We start from the raw sequence: 22,451 nt of genomic DNA, 5'->3' as shown, positions 1-22,451 counted from the left end.
CCCGTCAGGAAAAGCACTTCCTCACGGGAGAAGCTGCAGATGACATGATTATTTTTCATTATTTCTTAGGAGTCAGCATAGCTTAGGGCAGTATATTGGGTATTTTCATTTTCTAAAAAAAGTTAAAGCCAAAAGTCATACAGTACAGGCCAAAAGTTTGGACACACCTTCTCATTCAATGTGTTTTCTTTATTTTCATGACTATTTACAATGTAGATTCTCATTGAAGGAATCAAAACTATGAATGAACACATGTGGAGTTTTATGCAAAGGGGCAAAAAGTGCTAAACACCTCTGGGAACTCCCTCCTTCAATACTGTTGGAAAACCATTTCAGGTGGCCACCTCTTGAAGCTCATTGAGAGAATGATGCCAAGAGTGTGCAAAGCAGTAATCAGAGCAAAGGGGGGCTATTTTGAAGAAACTAGAATATAAAACATGTTTTTAGTTATTTCACCTTTTTATTATATATAGTTTAGTATATATAGTTTTAGTATATAAAACTCCACATGTGTTCATTCATAGTTTTGATGCTTCAGTGAGAATCTACAATGTAAATAGTCACGAAAATAAAGAAAACGCATTGAAAAAGAGAAGGTGTGGCCTGTACTGTACGTGCGTGCTCCCGAGAGAGGGTGCTTTGCCTAGTGGGGGTGCTGAATTCTGCACAGAACACCAGCTAACCTAAAGATCGATAAAATAGAACCCTAATCTGATACGACAGCACTTGACTGCATATAGCAGGGGTGTCCAAACTTTTTTTGTTGGGGGCCAGAAGGAGAAATATATTTGAAGTCACGGAGCACAGACTCTGTAATAAAACAAATAATGAAATATACCACTTTAAATAACTCTAAATACTTTTTTCCTGATTATTTCATTTACACACTCTCTCCGCTTTTAGACTCTTTGGCCCGTTTTTCTGCGCTAGAAATGCGCACTCTCTCCGCTTTTAGACTCTTTGGCCCGTTTTTCTGCGCTAGAAATGCGCACTCTCTCCGCTTTTAGACTCTTTGGCCCGTTTTTCTGCGCTAGAAATGCGCACTCTCTCCGCTTTTAGACTCTTTGGCCCGTTTTTCTGCGCTAGAATGTGCACCCTCTCCGCTTTTAGACTCTTTGGCCCGTTTTTCTGCGCTAGAAATGCGCACTCTCTCCGCTTTTAGACTCTTTGGCCCGTTTTTCTGCGCTAGAAATGCGCACCCTCTCCGCTTTTAGACTCTTTGGCCCGTTTTTCTGCGCTAGAAATGCGCACCCTCTACGACTCTTTGGCCCGTTTCTGACACCTAGCGTTCAAACTTTGAATCTCACATTATAAAAACCTGCTTAACAGCGGCACAACTTCCATTCTATTTCTAAAATACCTCGCGGGCCGCTCCAAAAAAGGAAACGGGCCGCAGATGGCCCATGGGCCGTAGTTTGGACATGCCTGGCATATAGCATCATCATCTGGTACCTTTTGGAGGCTTCGTTCCTCTGGATGCAGGGTGAGTTATATCCAGTCTCTATGCTGGGAACCGGTGTATCGAGGAACCGGTACAGACTGCAGCTGCTGTCCTCGAACTTAGCCAGCCTCTTCTCCTTCCCGAACACCTTGGTGTCCACCGCCTCAAACACCCGCGAGTCCATCAGCGCCTGGCACAGCCGCACGGCTTTAGAGCGAGGAACCTCCTCGTCCCCGCAGAACTTGTTCTGGATGATGTGGGCCAGCACCACATCCACCGCCTCCGAGCCCAGGAAGCAGTCATGGTAGGATTTGAGGTTGTGCCGCCGCCGCTTCACCTCCACCTGAGCCTGGAGGTTGTTGATGATGCTGCTCCAGATGAAGGTGGCCCGGAATGGCTTCCCAGCCATGCCGTTATCTGTTTAAATAAGAGAGAGCAGGAGAAGAAGAAGATGAGTTGTGAGTGAGTGGTATTAGATATACAGGGGTTGGACAATGAAACTGAAACACCTGGTTTTAGAGCACAATAATTGATTGTGGTGACGGACAGTTCTGGTGGAAACAGGAGAGTTGAGGTGCACATTGAATTCTGCGTGATTTGATCAGCCGTGGTTTTATGTTTTTTGGATACAATCCGGGTTAGCACCCGAACATCCCTTTCAGACAGCTTCCTCTTACAGCGTCCACAGTTAATCCTGTTGGATGTGGTTTGTCCTTCTTGGTGGTATGTTGACATTACCCTGGATACCGTGGCTCTTGATGCATCACAAAGACTTGCTGTCTTGGTCACAGATGCGCCAGCAAGACGTGCACCAACAATTTGTCCTCTTTTGAACTCTGGTATGTCTCCCATAATGTTGTGTTCATTGCAATATTTAGAGCAGAACTGTGCTCTTACCCTGCTAATTGAACCTTCACACTCTTACTGCTCTTACTGGTGCAATAATGTGCAATTAATGAAGATTGAACACCAGGCTGCTCCAATTTAGCCATGAAACCTCCCACACTAAAATGATGACAGGTGTTTCAGTTTCATTGTTTATTTTGCTCTATTTTACCTCACACTGAATGTATAATCAATATGAAAAAACTGACTTTTAGTAAAACTGGTAAAAAAAAGTGCATTTTTAATATCGCAATATTTATTGCAAAAAAATTATTGCAATATCCTTTTTTTATTGAATATCCTGCAGTGAATATCTAGTCAGATGTACAGTATATTAGAGATTATTGAACAAAGCTAATTAGTGTAACATTACATAGTGTCACAGTTATGCGACAACCTTGCATCTCCAACAAAACCCATGCCATTTTGAGTTCTAAAGCATTTCTATTGGTCCATTCATGATTAAAACAACATTTTTACACCTTGAGAACAGCAACTGCCAGACGCATTATATCAAAAAGTGAAAAATAACCAAACAGGAGATACAAGGTCCATACAATAAGGATCATTTTGCATTATAAAAAGCTGCAGAACCAAACTAACAAAGCAAACTTCCAAACACGCACTGGATGATTTATTACATTAAGTGTAAAGAAAAAACTTAAACTGTGTAGATTATTTATTTGCCAAAGAAACGCTATAAGAAATAAGCCTAATAAAAGCCAGACTGAGTGAAGTAGATGAATGAAGTCTGCTCCTTGGAGAATTGGGAGTGGTCCAACAATTTTTCTGTATTCCCAAAGTCTAATCCAGCTCTTTTATCGTCTAAGTGACCGTGACTGATGTATCTTGTGAAGTTTCCCACGTTTTAGCTGTATGTGAATTTAGGCTCCAGTATAAAGAGCGTCTCCAGCCAGAGTCAACACGAACTGGGCTGAACGCTCCTCTAAACTGGGCTTCTGCTCTGGCTCTGACGCAGTGATGGAGGTGTGTGCGGACCCTGAGGGGTTTCCCACCCAGAATCCCACACCAGACCTGCTCTTAACACATGCAGATTTAATTACCCAGAGTTCCCCTCTCACACGACGCCTACTCATCAATGGAGGCCAGCAGACAATAGGCTGGCTGTGAGATAAAGGATTCTGCTCCCATCACTGGAGCAAACAGAGCATACAGTGAAAAAGAGAAGTGGGTGGATCAGATCCTGAGATACTGTACAGAACATCTTTAAAACATCTATTTTTATAAGAATCTTCTTAAATAAAGTTTAATAATATAAAAAGCACAGTGAGGGTAGTGTGCCAAGTCCTGCTGGCATGGGCGTGGTAGTGGGGGGAAAAGTGGACCTGACCACCCAGGGCCCAAGTAGAGAGAGGGGCCCATGAAAATTTTTGCTCACGTTCCTTGTGTACTGGCATGGATAGGGGCCCACTGTCACTGAGAGTGTACAGGGCCCCGAATTTGCTGCTACGCCCCTGCCTGCTGGAAAATGAAATCTGCATCTCCATAAACAAAACTGCACTGACTTTAGACTTACAGTGTATCAACACCAGCAGATGTTGCACATGACTCTCCAAACCATCACTGATTGGTGCACTGCACTGACTTTAGAGTCAGTGCAGTTTTGTTTTCCCACAAAATTCTTACAGCACTTCATGCTTCCCTCTGCTACTGACAACTTTTATAGAGATGCGGATTTCATTTTCCAGCAGGATTTGGCACACTGCCCACACTGCCAAAAGTACCAATTGGTCTTGGTCTTATTGTATATAATATTCTAATTTTCTGAGACACTGATTTTTGGGTTTTCATTGGCTGTAAGCCATAATCTTCAACAATCTGAGTTTCACATTTTGAACAGAATTACTAAAATAAAATAACTTTTTTTTTTTAGATGGTCTAGTATACCAACAGGCTGGCCAGGTTGTTTTCTCAGCAGGGTATTTTTGCATTTTGCAGCTCTGGCTGATGCAATCAGATTCAGATGCAGTGATTGGAGGTCTAATCTGATGCCCTGGTAACATTTCCTGATACAGTAATGTCAGGTGCGGTGATCGTTTGCATATCAGTTGCGTAACACCGACAGATTTCCTCAAGACAAATGCATAGCATACTGACTTAAAGCATTAAATTTAGTGCTTTTTAATCCTTAATCCTTAATCCCTAAAATATTTTCATAGAAAAAATACCACTTCTTCTTTAGCATGAAGAGGCAACAAAAGAAAAAAAAAAATTCACTGCTTTAGTGAATAAATGAAATTATACTTCTTTGCATATTCAAGCACATATGCATATTTGTATTGGTAAAATATTTTTAAAAAATTTAAACATACAGTAAAAATTGATTCTTATGGTACTAATTGCTACACTGTGTTCCATGTGGCTTTGATGGATGAATTTACCCATAAAAATGTGAAACAAAAATCTACCCCTACTGGTATTGGACATTTTATTGTATTTTGTGACATTATATTCAAAATTGAGCTTTAAAATACTAAAGGAAGAGTGTATTAACCAAAAAAGTGATTAGTTGCCCAGGGCAACGCTATGTAATAGAGGGTTAATACCTTCAATTGCACAACTTTTGAATAATAGCAGCTTCTGTAATTTAAAAAAATAAATACTTTATACTTAAATAGTACAATAATATATATGTTTTTGCTGTTTGACATGCTTTAAAAATCTCAGCTCACAACTATATTATGTGTAATTTTTGCTCTTTTTTTTTACTTTTTGACACTTTTTGATGTTTAATCTGCCAGCTGTTCTTTACACTGTCAAAATACCATAATGAACGGACCAATAGGAATGTTTAGAAATTACATGTGACACAAAACACAAACTCACTTTTTGCATTTAAATGGCTCAGTTCAGACCAATTAATTCTACCCCTTAATTGATTTTTGGCAATTTAGATAACTTTCCAAGACTAGACTACCTTCACTGAACTAATCTCCACCATTCAGGACTCATCTATAATCGGTAAATGATGAGATTTTACTATAATATACAATATTTACTTCTTATTTATAATAAAGACTATAGGCTATAAATATTGCATAAATGTTAATCTTATTTTAGCATTAAAGAGGAATGTATTATGCAAAACTCAAACTCACTTTTTGCATGATTTTGTAAGTCTAGCAACAGCTCATTTGCATAAAAGTGTCAGAGCCCTTAAATGGCTCATGCTGAACGGTCTATGGGCTATACTAAACATGTTCATTAAGTTCAGACCAATTAATTCTACTTTATTAAGATAATGCTCTATGTCAAGGGTGTGATTAAGCTAATTTAAATATGTTTTGTATAGAACATAGACCTATTCTAAAAATGAGATAATGCACTGAGATAATGAGTTAATGCACTTCCAGGCACACTATTTTAGAAAAATTAATAAAAGCCTTTATTGAAACATGGCAAAGTAGTAAAAAGTGCCAAAATAGACCTGTTCTAACTTGTTTTAAAAAGTAAAAAGATATAATATATTCCTTTTAATATATATATTTTTTTTAAACTCCTGTAAAATAGGCATTTTAGTGAAGCTCATATCATATAGTAGATAAATCTATCATTTATCACATTCTGGGCTTTAAATAAAGCATCATTTATTGGCTGCAGTACAGTGAGTACAGTGTGTATAAACATCATCAGCCGTATTTTAAGCCTCCTGATCACTGTTACTCCCTGGATCAGCCTGAGGTGGGAATACTCAGTGGTAACACAGAGTCTAGTGTTTACCCAACATTCAGTAAATAATCACTGAGGGATTCTGGTGAAGACTGCACCCATTCCCATGATACTGAGACAGTGACACACAGTGCATCTCTATATTCTAACCATATCTTATCCATTCTTATACAGTAGTGAGTTTAGTGGCATTTATTAGCAGAAACCTCAGTGAGGGATCAAGTACAGGCAGGTCTAACCGACCAGGCCTGCAGGCGGACGCTAAACGAGGGGAATTTAAATGTGAGCAGGTGTTGGAAGATACCAGAGTGGAAGTCCTTCAGTTACCGTCAGTTTATTTTATGTTAAAAATGCTAAACGCTAAAATCCTCTTGTTCTTGTTGTTTGTGAAATACAGTGGGTCTCTCTGAGTTGTTTATGATGCTGCACATGATGAAACTCATCCTCAGCCTCCATTTTCTGCAGCAGCTAATAAAAGAAAATACTCAGAAAAATAAACGAGTTGATCATGAAAAGCACCGTGTCTACATCAACCAATGAATTAGTATTCATGGCCCCTCCCACCTCGGCTCGGGACCGCCTACAGGCAGAGCTGAAGACGGGCGGTGACGCCGTCTCGTCAGATAGGAGATAACTAACAGTGCTAGGAACAGCATGCAGTTCATTCCTGTGTTATTTGTGCGAATAACACATCAGTGTTTATATACTTTACTCAGTAATTCAGAGCTGAGGAACAAATGGTTAGAATTAGTCTATGGAGGAAAAACAGCAGCCAAGTACAACTGAGATAGGTAGGTGTATATTCAGAACAGTTCGGTTTACACTAGTTAAAATACAAATCCCACCTCTGTGTGTAAGTATCTATATGTTTAAATAGGATCTCCGGTGGATTTGGTGTTTTACTCCGAGAGAATCTAAGACTAGGTCAGTGGCTGAACTGCACTTAGCAGGGCATTATTACACATGTTGTAAAGTAACATATGACACTGCAAAGACTGTTATCAGTGTAAAAAATGTCTTTATTTTAAAATGTTCTAACTGTTGTCCGTCTCACTGCCTCGTTGTGCTTTTAGCCAACAGCTCACGTGGCATTTATTCATACTAGAGACACAACTAGACATTTTAAAATGAATAAAAAAAAAACGATGGAATGAGACCTTCAAAGAAAACGTCATAGTAATAGATTTCACAGTAATCTCTACTCACAATACACCACAGTAAAAACTAACATTTGTCTTTTGTCTGCCTGGGGTTCTGAACTACTCAACAAAGACTCCACTTCCCAGCATGCACTCACACTGGACTTCCCTGACTCAGCTGATCAAGTGATGCTACGGTGTTCCCGCTCCCCCAGTTACTGATTGTTTCCACCTGGTCTATCCAGTATAAATACCCTTAAGTTTGCTCTCTTCTCTGCCAAGTACTAAATCTAGTTATCTACCTCTTCTTCAATATGGTTCGTTTGTTTATTGCCTTTTCTAATTTTGGACTACTCTCTTGTCTTTGCCCTTTCTGTACTGTATTTTTGAAAATCAATACAGTAATACTTCGATATATCATTTTTTCTTACATCCCTAATAATCACGTAAACAGAGATCAATTTGTGTCACAGCCACTGTTTTTAATTCAATATTTTGTAATGTTGTAAATATTGCCGCTGTCTTATATGCAAAACATGTATCTCCAAAACAGCAACTTTTCGAATGGAGTACATATCCAATCCCACCAATAATATAATTATATATGTTCTTATTTACATAACCTATTTCAGCCTCAACAGAGAGTGTAGCTAAACAATAGAAGAAAAATCTAGGACTATTTTTTTAAAACTGAACTCATTTACAGCCAATTCACACTCAGTTTACTTTCATACAATTAGGACACTCAGTTTACCAAAGCACAATTCAGTATTTACAAGTTTAAAACGTTTAAAAAGAGTATTTACTCTAATATTATTTCACTTTTTAGTCATAACTAAAGTTGATTTAGCCATTTAAACAAAAATAGTGCAAACACTTCAAATAGCACAGCAATTAATGTGTTGTATTCCTCTCTTTGTGGGGACATATCACTGTCCTTCAGTATATTCTAGTCCTCAACAAAGAGTGCTAAACAAACTCATATACTTTATAAAACAGCTACTGTAATAAAATGCATAAAAAAACATATATATACAAAAAAAAAATCTAGGACTGATTTCTGTTAAACCGAACTAATTTACACCCAATTCACACTCAATTTACTATAATACAAATAGGATAGCACAATTCAGTATTCAAAAAGTATAAAAAGCACATTTACATTTAAGATTTCACTTTATAGTCCTAACTAAAGTTGGTTTAGCCATATACACCAAACAAATGCTAAAACTTTAAATAGCACAGAAATTATTGTGTTAAAACAATGATCTTCGTTTGTATTCCTGTCTTTGTGGGGACACATCACTGTCCTTCAGTATAGTCTAGTCCTCAACAACCAAAGAATACTAACCAAAGAGTGCTAAACAGACTCATCTACTTCATAAAAAGCATAAAACCATATATATAAATATCTGATAACAACAAAAAAACTATTTTTTCAACTTTTAGGGACTTCTAGTGCCCACACAGCAGCAAATACATGCACACATATACACAAATAAGTATAGAAAAGTTACAGAAAGCTTTTTTACCATTTAAAACAAAGCAAAACTATTTTTCCCCAAACAGTTTAAATTAAGCTTCTTAGTTTCAGCAGGTTCTCATGCACTTCATCTGCTGAAGAAGATGAAGATGATGAAGGAATATAGTATATATATATATATATTACCTGGAGGTCTGTGCATGGCGGGATCTCCTCTAAACTGAAGTTAATCAGCCGGAAATGATAAATCGTTCCGTTCTGATCAGCTCTGATCACCGCATGATTTACAGCAGAGCTGAGTCTCCGAATGGCTCAAACCCTCCCAGCTACACTCTCACAGCTCTATCAGCTGCGCCAAGCCCCGCCCCCATTCCACCATGTCCCGCCCACAGTCATTTCGATTGGCTGGTCCGCTCGCATGACACGCCCATAGTCTCGCTGCGTCAGATTACAAAAAAAAACTATGGGAAAGCTGTGATTAAAATAAAACTTGCACACAAAAAAATATTAATAAATTAATAAAAATAATTTAAAATATTTTTTATAATGTGGTGTCTAATTTTTATGGGTGGAAATAATAATGCTGATTATAACTATATATCTATTAAAGACTTCCTTTTTTTCTAATTATGGTGATTTTTGTATTTTATGCAAAAATGTATAGTTTTGCAAAAAAATCTTTTTGCATAAATGCTAATTATAACTATAACAGTAAATACATAATTTGTAGTTTTGAATCCAATTATAATGATTGTTTTTGGATTGCAAATTTCTATAAAAAATATTTTGCATAAATGCTGATTAAAACTATATAATTCTTAAAGACATATATTGTTCTTTTGAATCCAATTATGATGATTTTTGGTTTTGAATTGCAAAATTCTATAGTTTTGCAAAAACTTTTATTTTTGTATAAATGCTGAACATAACTATATATCTATTAAAGACATCCTTTTTATCTAATTATGATGATTTTTGTTTTTTTAATGAAAATTGTATAGTTTTGCCAAAAAATATTTTGCATAAATGCACATCATAATTATGACATTAAATACATATTTATTTTTTGTTTTGAATCCAATTTTGGTGATTTTTTTTTTTTTTTAAATGGCATAAATGCTGATTAAAACTATATAACTATTCAAGTTTTTTTAATCCAATAACAATATTTTTATGCAAAATTCTTGTCTTTTTTGCATAAATGCTGATTATAACTATGACATTAAAGACACAATTATGATTTTTTTTGGTTTTTCTATACTCACAAAGCAACATTTCTGAAAAGAATACCCAAATTACACTATACAAATACACTATATAATTTCTCGTTTTAGAATGATTATTAGCACCCAAAAATAATACATTAAGAAAAGAAAACTTATTATGTATTTATTTTTTTATATTATTGATAGTATATGTTCTACAGTTGTGTAAGTGTTATGATTTTGTAATTTGTATAATTTTTGTACAATATACTTCACAATTCACACAAAAACTTAACCTAAAGCAGATCACAGCAAATTAAAACACAAAGCAATTTTAAAACCAAGTATTTTTTATCAAACTCATCACATTCTGTGTGGCAAAATTGGTATTTTTTTGGTAAATATACTCTACAGTGGCTATACTCTACAGTATACTCTACTCTGGCTATATGTTTTTATATTTATTTCAAAATATGAAGTAAAAAAGGACCAACAATAAGCTGCATGCGAGTCAGACCCGCAAGCCAATCAGAGAACAGTGGGCGGGGTTTGTCTAAGGGTGGGTGTGGCTTAAACCCGCCTGTTGTCTGTTGCGCTTCACACTTTACTGAAGTGAGAGTAAATTAGCATAAGAATAAGAACAGCTGATTGAAGAGCCATAGAAAGAGTTTAAATCTGATTTACTGAGTTTCACTGACTCACTGACTGTATCACCTCCCAGACTAGCCTAGACTCACTCTGATACAGACAGACAGACAGACAGACAGACAGCTAGATAGACAGATAGATAGATAAACAGATGGAGATAGGGACAGATAAACAGAGACAGATATAAGCATATAGACAGACAGATAAAGATAAATTGAGAGACAGATAGAAAATGATAGATAAAACAGATAAACAAATACACAGAGACAGATAAACACATAGAGACAGATACACAGAGACAGATAAACACATAGAGACAGATACACAGAGACAGATAAAGACATAAACAGACAGACATACATATAGAAACAAATAGACAGATAGATAGAGATAGATATACAAACACTGAGACAGATATACATAGACATATAAACAGATAAAAAGATAGATAGATTGACAGATAAATAGAAAAAGATAGATATAGAGATAACTAGACAAACAGATAGACAGATAGAACGAGATAGATATACAGATAAACAGACAGATAGACGTATAAAATATAAACAAACAGGTAGACAAATAAACAGATAATCAGATAGAGATAGATATTCAGATAAACAGACAGATATAGAGACAGAAAGATAGACAGACCGCCAGAGATAGACACATACACAGACAGAGATAGATAAACAGATAGACAGACAGATCAAAAGAAATAAGTTCGACAGATAGACATATGAACAGATAGACCGATAAACAGATAGACAGATAAACATATTGATTGACCAACAGAGATAAATAGACAGATATAGAGAGAGAGATAAATAAACAGATAGACGGACAGATAGAAAGAGATAAGATAGACAGACAAACAGACACATAGAGATAGATTGAGAGACAGATAGGAAGTGATAGAGAGCTAAACAGATAAACATAAACAATTAGACAAACAGATAAACAGATACACAGAGACAGAGATAATGAAACAGACAGATATACATTAGAAATAGATAGACAGATAGACAGATATACAGAGACAGAGAAAGATACACAGATACATATAAACAGATAGAAAGATAGATAAATAGATAGAAATAATAAATATACAGGTAAACAAACATAGACAGATAGAAAGAGACAGATAAACCTATAGACAGACAGACAGAGATAAATAGAGATATACAGAAACAGGGATAGATAAACAGATAGAGAGATAGATAGAAAGAGATAGATAGACAGATACACAGATAGACAGTTAAACAGATAGATAGAAAGAGATAGATAGACAGATAAATAGAGATAGGTAGACAGACAGCTTGAAATAGATAATATACAGATAAACAGATAGACAGAGATGGATTGACAGATAAGCAGACAGACAGACGGCTAAACAGATACAGATTATCATATTGACAGACAGACAGACAGCTAGAAAGAGAGACATGCAGATAAATAGATGAACAGATGTATATACTACTCTGTTAGCATTACTACCATGCTGTTAGTGTTGCAGCATAAATAAATAATCAGCATTTAATAAAAGCTGTAAATGAAAGTCAGAAAATAGTGGGATTATTTTAACACGAAGAGAAAGCAGTGTATAACTAATACATTCGATTAAATAAAATAAATAATAAAAACTATAGAGAAGTAATCATACAGTATTTGAGCAGAGGATATATATACTGTTTGTAAATCATCTGATTTAGTCAGAATCTCTTGTTTGAGTAAAGTGAGCAGTGTGTGTGTTTTAGTGTGTTTAGTGTAAACAGGTTGTGTGCAGGGTTTGGGTGGTGCTGTGGGTCGTGCAGGTGGTTGACCTGGTAAATGCTGCCATTTGCTGGATGTTGCTCAGCAGAAAGGCTGTATATATTTATATACGGGGGACAGCAGACCTTTTGCTGTACAGCTGAAGGACAAGCTAATCACACACACATGCTGGATAATTCTTTACAGAATAAAATGTGTAATTCTGTCTACTGTTTAAAATATCTGTAGAATTAAACGGTTAATATATATATATATGAACATGCTCTGATAATAATAATAATAATAATAATAATATCAGATCGACATATCTATAAATCCAATCTGACTTATTACATGACCAGCAACATATATCCATAATGTAATTCTGATTAGTAATATATATGGAATGTCACACTCTCTTACCTATAATTACATTTTTACTAGTAAATCTAACTAAAAGTTACAGATATCTATAATAACTTCATCACTAATTATAATTACAGACACATCCACTTTAATTCCCAATATACTAGCTCATCATAAAAAAATTGAATATCATAGAAAAGTTCCTTTATTTCAGTAATTCAGTTCAAAATGTGAAACTCATATTTTAAATAGATGTATTAAACACAGAGTGATCTATTTTAATCAGTGTCTGAAAATGTGAATATTAGAATATTACATAAGACCAATTGTATAAGACCAGCTTCTGAAAGGGTGGGCAGTGTGCCAAGTCCTGCTGGAAAATGAAATCCGCATCTCATCCGCATCCGCATAAAAGTTGTCAGCAGAGGGAAGCATGAAGTGATTTCATTTTCCAGCAGGACTCGGCACACTGCCTAAAGTACTAATGGGTTTTATAATATAATATTCTAACTTTCTGAGACACTGATTTTTGGGTTTTCATTGGCTGTAAGCCACAATCATCAGCACTACTTCAGTTTCTGAATCAGTTTCTCTGATTTTGCTATTTATAGGTTTATGTTTGAGTAAAATGAACATACAGACAACATTTCTCCCAAATTCCACATACAAATCTCGTCGTTTAGAGCATTTATTTGCAGAAAATGCAAAAGATGCAGAGATTTCAGACTTCGAGCAAGTTCATATTCATAAAGTTTTAAGAGTTCAGAAATCAATATTTGGTGGAATAACCCTGGTGGTTTTTAATCAGTTTTCATGCATCTTGGCATCATGTTCTCCTCCACCAGTCTTACACACTGCTTTTGGATAACTTTATGCTGCTTTACTCCTGGTGCAGAAATTCAAGCAGTTCAGTTTGCTGGTTTGATGGTTTGTGATCATCCATCTTCCTCTTGATTATATTCCAGAGGGTTTATAATTTGGTAAAATCAAAGAAACTCATCATTTTTAAGTGCTCTCTTATTTTTTTTTCCAGTCACTTCTTTATCCTGAGTGGAGGAGATAAGAGAGGCTCCATCAGTGAAGACAGCCTTGAGCTGGGAGAAGATCTGATACAGCATCTTTGTCATTAGCCTGCAGTGTGTGTGTTTAGGGTAAAGTACAGCTGAAGGGAATGGATGGGGGTGGGTGGAGCGGTGTGGGGGGGGTGTAAACCGGTCGGACCGGGGGAGGGACGGGAGCCAGTTTCAGCAGAATCCCGTGAAACTCCTCCCCTCCCTCCTCAACAAGGTGCTTTGTGGTGGATTTCAAGGAAAGCGAGGACAAACAGAAAGAATTAGCCTTTGAATGCAGCTCCTGGCTCTCCTCGGGGGGCCACATTCACAGCCCACCGCCAGGCTTACAGTCAGGAACCCTCTCAGAGATGCAGCTCAGGCACAGGATGAAGCCCAGCACTGCAGTAAACTCATCTACACAGAGGACCAGAGCAATAAATACCAGCCTAAAGAAGAGCTTAGATGTTCCAGTGTCCTACACACTGATACGTTAAAGGAGAACTCTGGTGTAAAGTGGTCTTTTATTGTAGTAAAACATGATAAAAAGTTCTTATCTTTGATGAACAGCACACCTCCGTTCTCCCACAGCATTCTGAGATCCAGAAATTTTAACAGTTTGTCCAAACACCCTTCAGACTGGGTGATACGGAGCATAATTTACCCTGATAAATCACTTTTTACACCGTTATCCAGCTCAAAGTAGCTCCACACCTCCTGGCTAGAATCTGGAGAGCCCTGACATTGAAAACGAGGCATTAATAACTTAAAAAGTGCACAAGAAGCTTATTAAACAACACTGTTTACATCCTATAATGCTAGCTTCAGCTCAGAGCGCCGCCATCACTGTACTGATAATGACACACACACACACATATATATATATATATATATATATATATATATATACATAGATTCCGCATAACAAAGCAGCTGGCGCCAGAAGACAGGAGTCTATGTATATATATGTCTATGTAATTATCAGTTCAGTGATGGCGGCGCTCTGAGCTGAAGCTAGCATTATAGGATGTAAACAGTGGTGTTTAATAAGCTTCTTGTGCACTTTTTAAGTTATTAATGCCTCGTTTTAAATGTCAGGGCTCTCCCGATTCTAGTAAGGAGGTGTGGAGCTACTTTGAGCTGGATAACGGTGTAAAAAGTGATTTATTAGGGTAAATTATGCTCCGTATCACCCAGTCTGAAGGGTGTTTTGGACAAACTTTTAAAATTTCTGAATCTCAGAACGCTGTGGGAGAACGGAGGTGTGCTATTCATCAAAGATAAGAACTTTTTATCATGTTTTACTACAGCAAAAGACCACTTTACACCAGTTCTGCTTTAAGGGAAAATAAAAAGAGATTAAGCTGAGTAACATGATTTACATATAGTGTGAAGTCTCTTTACTATGACAAATAAAAAAATATTTTAATTCCTCAGTCAGTTAAGGTAGTTTGGGAGGGACACTGGGTGATGTATGGGTTTAGAGGCGGGGCAGGAGGGAGAGAGAGCTGATTGGCTGAGCTGCAGCAGCACTGTGTCTCTGATAGCGGTGAGACGCAGATGATTGAACGTCGTCAGCAGGAAGGCTGTATTATTGATAGTCTGATTTGCATATTGTGATGTGACTGTGGACCAAAGCACACAGAAACATCATCCTCACCTTTATCACAGTTGAACCTGAGAGGGGCTGCAGAGGCAGAAATTACCACAATAAAAGCGTTTTTTTTAAGGTTATGGTATGTTTTATTACATCAAAGGAACATATTTCAGCTATTAATGAATAATGAAATTAAAATATGGTTTAGGGTTTATTAGTGGCTCTTTAATATAAGTAGAATTTCTTAGGAATTCTTAAGATTTAATAGTGACATTTTTTGAGGGCCAAAATGCGCAGTATTGTCAGAATGACCCATAATTTCCTACATAGAATAAGGTTTGTGTTGATGTTCAGAATATATATCTTTTCTGCTTTAAAGTGATAAAATGATAGACAATCTCGAGTCCTTGAGTAACAGACACTCTCCATGAGTTAAAGACTAAGAGACCAAAATACAAAATAAGAAAACACTTAAAAATGATGAGTTTCTTTGATTTTACCAAATTGAAAACCTCTGGAATATAATCAAGAGGAAGATGGATGATCACAAGCCATCAAACCACCAAACTGAACTGCTTTAATTGTTGCACCAGGAGTAAAGCAGCATAAAGTTATCCAAAAGCAGTGTGTAAGACTGGTGGAGGAGAGAACATGATGCCAAGATGCATGAAAAAAACTGTGATTAAAAACCAACCAGGGTTATTCCACCAAATATTGATTTCTGAACTCTTAAAACTTTATGAATATGAACTTGTTTTCTTCTCATTATTTTGTTATTTCAGCCATTTCTAATTTTCTGTAAATAAATGCTCTAAATGAGAATATTATATTTTTATTAGGAATTTGGGAGAAATGTTGTCTGTAGTTTATAGAACAAAACAACAATGTTCATTTTACTCAAACATAAACCTATAAATAGCAAAATCAGAGAAACTGATATTATCTCTAATAATATTCTTATTATTTAAAAGTCAGTTTTATTATTCTACATATAGATCAGTTATTGAGACATACCTAATTTTAGCCTAACCCAGTCACTTAAAACCAGAACTAAGTGATTTACTGAATCACTATACATGAGTTAGTTAATCACAGAGAGGGATTAAGCCTAGTTATAAACTATAATTTTATATAAATTCATTATTTTGTTTAAATCTCTATTCAAAATGCTGAATATTTCTAAACTAGACTTAAATTCCTGTCTGGGAATCTCAGCCTGTGTGCCTGTAAAGACTCCCAGCACACAGAATAACCTGGATAAGATTGTCAGTATTATATAATAAGAGTGTTTAGACTCACCCGTGTGTTTAGATCAGAGCTGCATGCTGTGGGAACGTGTAAAATAAATCTAAAACAGAGCTGAAGTTCCTCTTTACACACTGTGGGAGAGACTGGAACGCAGGAACCCAAACTGGTTCTACTACTTTACACGTATTCTCAAAGGAATGATTACTCAGCACTGTTTACCTCAGATCTTCTGCTTAATCTGATAATAAAACTATCATTTAATTTGATTATTCTAATAATTATAATCATTAAACTCACCTGTTCAGCTGTCCAGTAGCCTCAAAACTCTGAAATCTGTGGGTCAGTCATTCTCTCAGAGCCTGGTAGAGACATCAGCGCTGTGTTTCCATTATTCTGGCCACCTTATCACCCATTAAAATGCCACGGTCACTTCCTCTAAGCCGTGCTCTCCGCCGCACTGAGGCCAGGTTTATCAGCTGAGCCGGTGGGGCGTCTCTGTGGGAGCTGGTGTGGCGTCAGAAACCGTGAGCGGTGGTATGAGGGTCACTGCAGATGATTATGCTGCAGATAATCCAGTTTTCTCTATGATTAGTAAGAAGAATTCATCTCTTTCAGTTCAGTTTCAGATCCTGCTTTGAGTTTTTATATTATACTGAGATCTGAAAGGCAGAGCATGGAGATGAGATGAGTTACGGCAGGTTTATAAACATGCTACGTCAGTTCCCTAATCACAATCAGAGTTACTGTGGATGTGTGGACACACTGGATGGGTTTACAGTGGCTTGCAAAAGTATTCATCAAAACTTTACCATATTTTGTTACATTACAAGCAAAAACTTAAATATATTTTTGTCATTGGGATTAAATAATGTGAAGGATCAACACAAAGTGGTTGTGAATTGTGAAGTGGAAAGAAAATGATGCATGATTCAAAACATTATATTTAAACCTATATAGATTTGATTAAACTTTTCAGAGTGAACAGATTTAAGTGAAGAGTTTTAGGTGAAGAGTTTGGTCTGACATTTTCTGTCTACAGAGTTTTGATTGAACTTTTCTGACTGAACAGTTTTAAGTAAAAAAGTTTTTAATGAACGTTTATGACTGAACAGTTTTAAGTGAAGAGTTTTAGGTTAGTTTAAACTGACTATAGACTTTTAATTGAACAGTTTTAAGTGAACAGTTTTAAGTGAACAGTTTTAAGTGAAGGGTTTTAGGTTAGTTTAGGTTAGTTTAAACTGACTATAGACTTTTAATTGAACAGTTTTAAGTGAACAGTTTTAAGTGAAGAGTTTTAGGTTAGTTTAAACTGACTATAGACTTTTAATTGAACAGTTTTAAGTGAACAGTTTTAAGTGAACAGTTTTAAGTGAAGGGTTTTAGGTTAGTTTAGGTTAGTTTAAACTGACTATAGACTTTTAATTGAACAGTTTTAAGTGAACAGTTTTAAGTGAAGGGTTTTGACAGACATTTCTGATTATAGAGTTTTGATTAAATATTTCTGACTGAACAGTTTTGGGCAAAGAGTTTTTCATTGAATGTTTATGACAGAACCATTTTGTGTAGAGAGTTTTTACTGAACTTTTTTGACTGAACAGTTTTAGGTGAAGAGGTTTGACTGAAATATGGGTGATGTATGGGTTTAGAGGCGGGGCAGGAGGGAGAGAGAGCTGATTGGCTGAGCTGCAGCAGCACTGTGTCTCTGATAGCGGTGAGACGCAGATGATTGAACGTCGTCAGCAGGAAGGCTGTATTATTGATAGTCTGATTTGCATATTGTGATGTGACTGTGGACCAAAGCACACAGAAACATCATCCTCACCTTTATCACAGTTGAACCTGAGAGGGGCTGCAGAGGCAGAAATTACCACAATAAAAGCGTTTTTTTTAAGGTTATGGTATGTTTTATTACATCAAAGGAACATATTTCAGCTATTAATGAATAATGAAATTAAAATATGGTTTAGGGTTTATTAGTGGCTCTTTAATATAAGTAGAATTTCTTAGGAATTCTTAAGATTTAATAGTGACATTTTTTGAGGGCCAAAATGCGCAGTATTGTCAGAATGACCCATAATTTCCTACATAGAATAAGGTTTGTGTTGATGTTCAGAATATATATCTTTTCTGCTTTAAAGTGATAAAATGATAGACAATCTCGAGTCCTTGAGTAACAGACACTCTCCATGAGTTAAAGACTAAGAGACCAAAATACAAAATAAGAAAACACTTAAAAATGATGAGTTTCTTTGATTTTACCAAATTGAAAACCTCTGGAATATAATCAAGAGGAAGATGGATGATCACAAGCCATCAAACCACCAAACTGAACTGCTTTAATTGTTGCACCAGGAGTAAAGCAGCATAAAGTTATCCAAAAGCAGTGTGTAAGACTGGTGGAGGAGAGAACATGATGCCAAGATGCATGAAAAAAACTGTGATTAAAAACCAACCAGGGTTATTCCACCAAATATTGATTTCTGAACTCTTAAAACTTTATGAATATGAACTTGTTTTCTTCTCATTATTTTGTTATTTCAGCCATTTCTAATTTTCTGTAAATAAATGCTCTAAATGAGAATATTATATTTTTATTAGGAATTTGGGAGAAATGTTGTCTGTAGTTTATAGAACAAAACAACAATGTTCATTTTACTCAAACATAAACCTATAAATAGCAAAATCAGAGAAACTGATATTATCTCTAATAATATTCTTATTATTTAAAAGTCAGTTTTATTATTCTACATATAGATCAGTTATTGAGACATACCTAATTTTAGCCTAACCCAGTCACTTAAAACCAGAACTAAGTGATTTACTGAATCACTATACATGAGTTAGTTAATCACAGAGAGGGATTAAGCCTAGTTATAAACTATAATTTTATATAAATTCATTATTTTGTTTAAATCTCTATTCAAAATGCTGAATATTTCTAAACTAGACTTAAATTCCTGTCTGGGAATCTCAGCCTGTGTGCCTGTAAAGACTCCCAGCACACAGAATAACCTGGATAAGATTGTCAGTATTATATAATAAGAGTGTTTAGACTCACCCGTGTGTTTAGATCAGAGCTGCATGCTGTGGGAACGTGTAAAATAAATCTAAAACAGAGCTGAAGTTCCTCTTTACACACTGTGGGAGAGACTGGAACGCAGGAACCCAAACTGGTTCTACTACTTTACACGTATTCTCAAAGGAATGATTACTCAGCACTGTTTACCTCAGATCTTCTGCTTAATCTGATAATAAAACTATCATTTAATTTGATTATTCTAATAATTATAATCATTAAACTCACCTGTTCAGCTGTCCAGTAGCCTCAAAACTCTGAAATCTGTGGGTCAGTCATTCTCTCAGAGCCTGGTAGAGACATCAGCGCTGTGTTTCCATTATTCTGGCCACCTTATCACCCATTAAAATGCCACGGTCACTTCCTCTAAGCCGTGCTCTCCGCCGCACTGAGGCCAGGTTTATCAGCTGAGCCGGTGGGGCGTCTCTGTGGGAGCTGGTGTGGCGTCAGAAACCGTGAGCGGTGGTATGAGGGTCACTGCAGATGATTATGCTGCAGATAATCCAGTTTTCTCTATGATTAGTAAGAAGAATTCATCTCTTTCAGTTCAGTTTCAGATCCTGCTTTGAGTTTTTATATTATACTGAGATCTGAAAGGCAGAGCATGGAGATGAGATGAGTTACGGCAGGTTTATAAACATGCTACGTCAGTTCCCTAATCACAATCAGAGTTACTGTGGATGTGTGGACACACTGGATGGGTTTACAGTGGCTTGCAAAAGTATTCATCAAAACTTTACCATATTTTGTTACATTACAAGCAAAAACTTAAATATATTTTTGTCATTGGGATTAAATAATGTGAAGGATCAACACAAAGTGGTTGTGAATTGTGAAGTGGAAAGAAAATGATGCATGATTCAAAACATTATATTTAAACCTATATAGATTTGATTAAACTTTTCAGAGTGAACAGATTTAAGTGAAGAGTTTTAGGTGAAGAGTTTGGTCTGACATTTTCTGTCTACAGAGTTTTGATTGAACTTTTCTGACTGAACAGTTTTAAGTAAAAAAGTTTTTAATGAACGTTTATGACTGAACAGTTTTAAGTGAAGAGTTTTAGGTTAGTTTAAACTGACTATAGACTTTTAATTGAACAGTTTTAAGTGAACAGTTTTAAGTGAACAGTTTTAAGTGAAGGGTTTTAGGTTAGTTTAGGTTAGTTTAAACTGACTATAGACTTTTAATTGAACAGTTTTAAGTGAACAGTTTTAAGTGAAGAGTTTTAGGTTAGTTTAAACTGACTATAGACTTTTAATTGAACAGTTTTAAGTGAACAGTTTTAAGTGAACAGTTTTAAGTGAAGGGTTTTAGGTTAGTTTAGGTTAGTTTAAACTGACTATAGACTTTTAATTGAACAGTTTTAAGTGAACAGTTTTAAGTGAAGGGTTTTGACAGACATTTCTGATTATAGAGTTTTGATTAAATATTTCTGACTGAACAGTTTTGGGCAAAGAGTTTTTCATTGAATGTTTATGACAGAACCATTTTGTGTAGAGAGTTTTTACTGAACTTTTTTGACTGAACAGTTTTAGGTGAAGAGGTTTGACTGAAATATCCTGACTATAGACATTTGATTGAACTTTTCTGACTGAACAGTTTTGGATAAAGAGTTTTTATTGAACTTTTCAGACTGAACAGTTTTGGATAAAGAGTTTTTATTGAACTTTTCAGACTGAACAGTTTTGGATAAAGAGTTTTTATTGAACTTTTCAGACTGAACAGTTTTGGATAAAGAGTTTTTATTGAACTTTTCTGACTGAACAGTTTTGGATAAAGAGTTTTTATTGAACTTTTCTGACTGAACAGTTTTGGATAAAGAGTTTTTATTGAACTTTTCAGACTGAACAGTTTTGGATAAAGAGTTTTTATTGAACTTTTATGACTGAACAGTTTTGGATAAAGAGTTTTTATTGAACTTTTCAGACTGAACAGTTTTGGATAAAGAGTTTTTATTGAACTTTTCAGACTGAACAGTTTTGGATAAAGAGTTTTTATTGAACTTTTCAGACTGAACAGTTTTGGATAAAGAGTTTTTATTGAACTTTTCTGACTGAACAGTTTTGGATAAAGAGTTTTTATTGAACTTTTCTGACTGAACAGTTTTGGATAAAGAGTTTTTATTGAACTTTTATGACTGAACAGTTTTGGATAAAGAGTTTTTATTGAACTTTTCAGACTGAACAGTTTTGGATAAAGAGTTTTTATTGAACTTTTCAGACTGAACAGTTTTGGATAAAGAGTTTTTATTGAACTTTTCAGAGTGAACAGTTTTGGATAAAGAGTTTTTATTGAACTTTTCAGACTGAACAGTTTTGGATAAAGAGTTTTTATTGAACTTTTCAGACTGAACAGTTTTGGATAAAGAGTTTTTATTGAACTTTTCTGACTGAACAGTTTTGGATAAAGAGTTTTTATTGAACTTTTCTGACTGAACAGTTTTGGATAAAGAGTTTTTATTAAACTTTTATGACTGAACAGTTTTGGGTAAAGCGTTTTGTCTTAACTTTTATGACTGAACAGTTTTGGGTAAAGCGTTTTGTCTTAACTTTTATGACTGAACAGTTTTGGATAAAGAGTTTTACTCACTATTTCTGTCTGAAGAGTTTTAAATGAAGAGTTTTTACTTAACTTTTCTGACAGAACCGTTTTGGATAGAGTTTTGCCTGAACAATTTTGGGTAAAAGGTTTTTACTGAACATTTATGGCTGAACAGTTTTAGGTGTAGAGTTTTGTCAGAAATTTCCTGAATACAGAGTTTTGATAGAACATTTCTGATTGAACAGTTTTGGGTAAAGAGTTTTTACTGAACTTTTATGACATTTCTGAGTGAACAGTTCTGCGTGAAAAGTTTTTACTGACTAGTCTGAGGAGT

General features: G+C 35.6%; 1 protein-coding gene across 5 annotated transcripts in view; it reads right to left on the bottom strand.

Moving 5' to 3' along the window:
• The window catches only part of depdc7a (DEP domain containing 7, paralog a), a 34,840-nt gene extending 14,775 nt beyond the window's left edge, over positions 1-20,065 (bottom strand). Inside the window, exons 1-2 of one of the 5 annotated variants that reach the window (XM_049483719.1) lie at positions 19,805-20,065; positions 1,453-1,858 (exon numbers count right to left, since the gene is read on the bottom strand). In XM_049483719.1, coding sequence (XP_049339676.1) covers positions 1,453-1,850 — 398 coding nt within the window. In that variant the 5' untranslated portion in view covers positions 1,851-1,858; positions 19,805-20,065. Of the gene's footprint in view, positions 1-1,452; positions 1,859-8,824; positions 8,951-16,551; positions 16,639-16,797; positions 17,037-19,558; positions 19,646-19,804 lie in introns of those variants that run through there. The other 4 variants (XM_049483720.1, XM_007257777.3, XM_007257778.4 and 1 more) reach the window with 4 other exon arrangements.
• Positions 20,066-22,451: the final 2,386 nt, after the last annotated feature.

Source organism: Astyanax mexicanus, chromosome 9, assembly GCF_023375975.1.
Source record: "Astyanax mexicanus isolate ESR-SI-001 chromosome 9, AstMex3_surface, whole genome shotgun sequence".
In the NCBI taxonomy this organism is placed as follows: Eukaryota; Metazoa; Chordata; class Actinopteri; order Characiformes; family Acestrorhamphidae; genus Astyanax; species Astyanax mexicanus.
The sequence above is the reverse complement of the archived record's forward strand: the minus strand, read 5'-3'. Positions and strand labels throughout refer to the sequence as shown.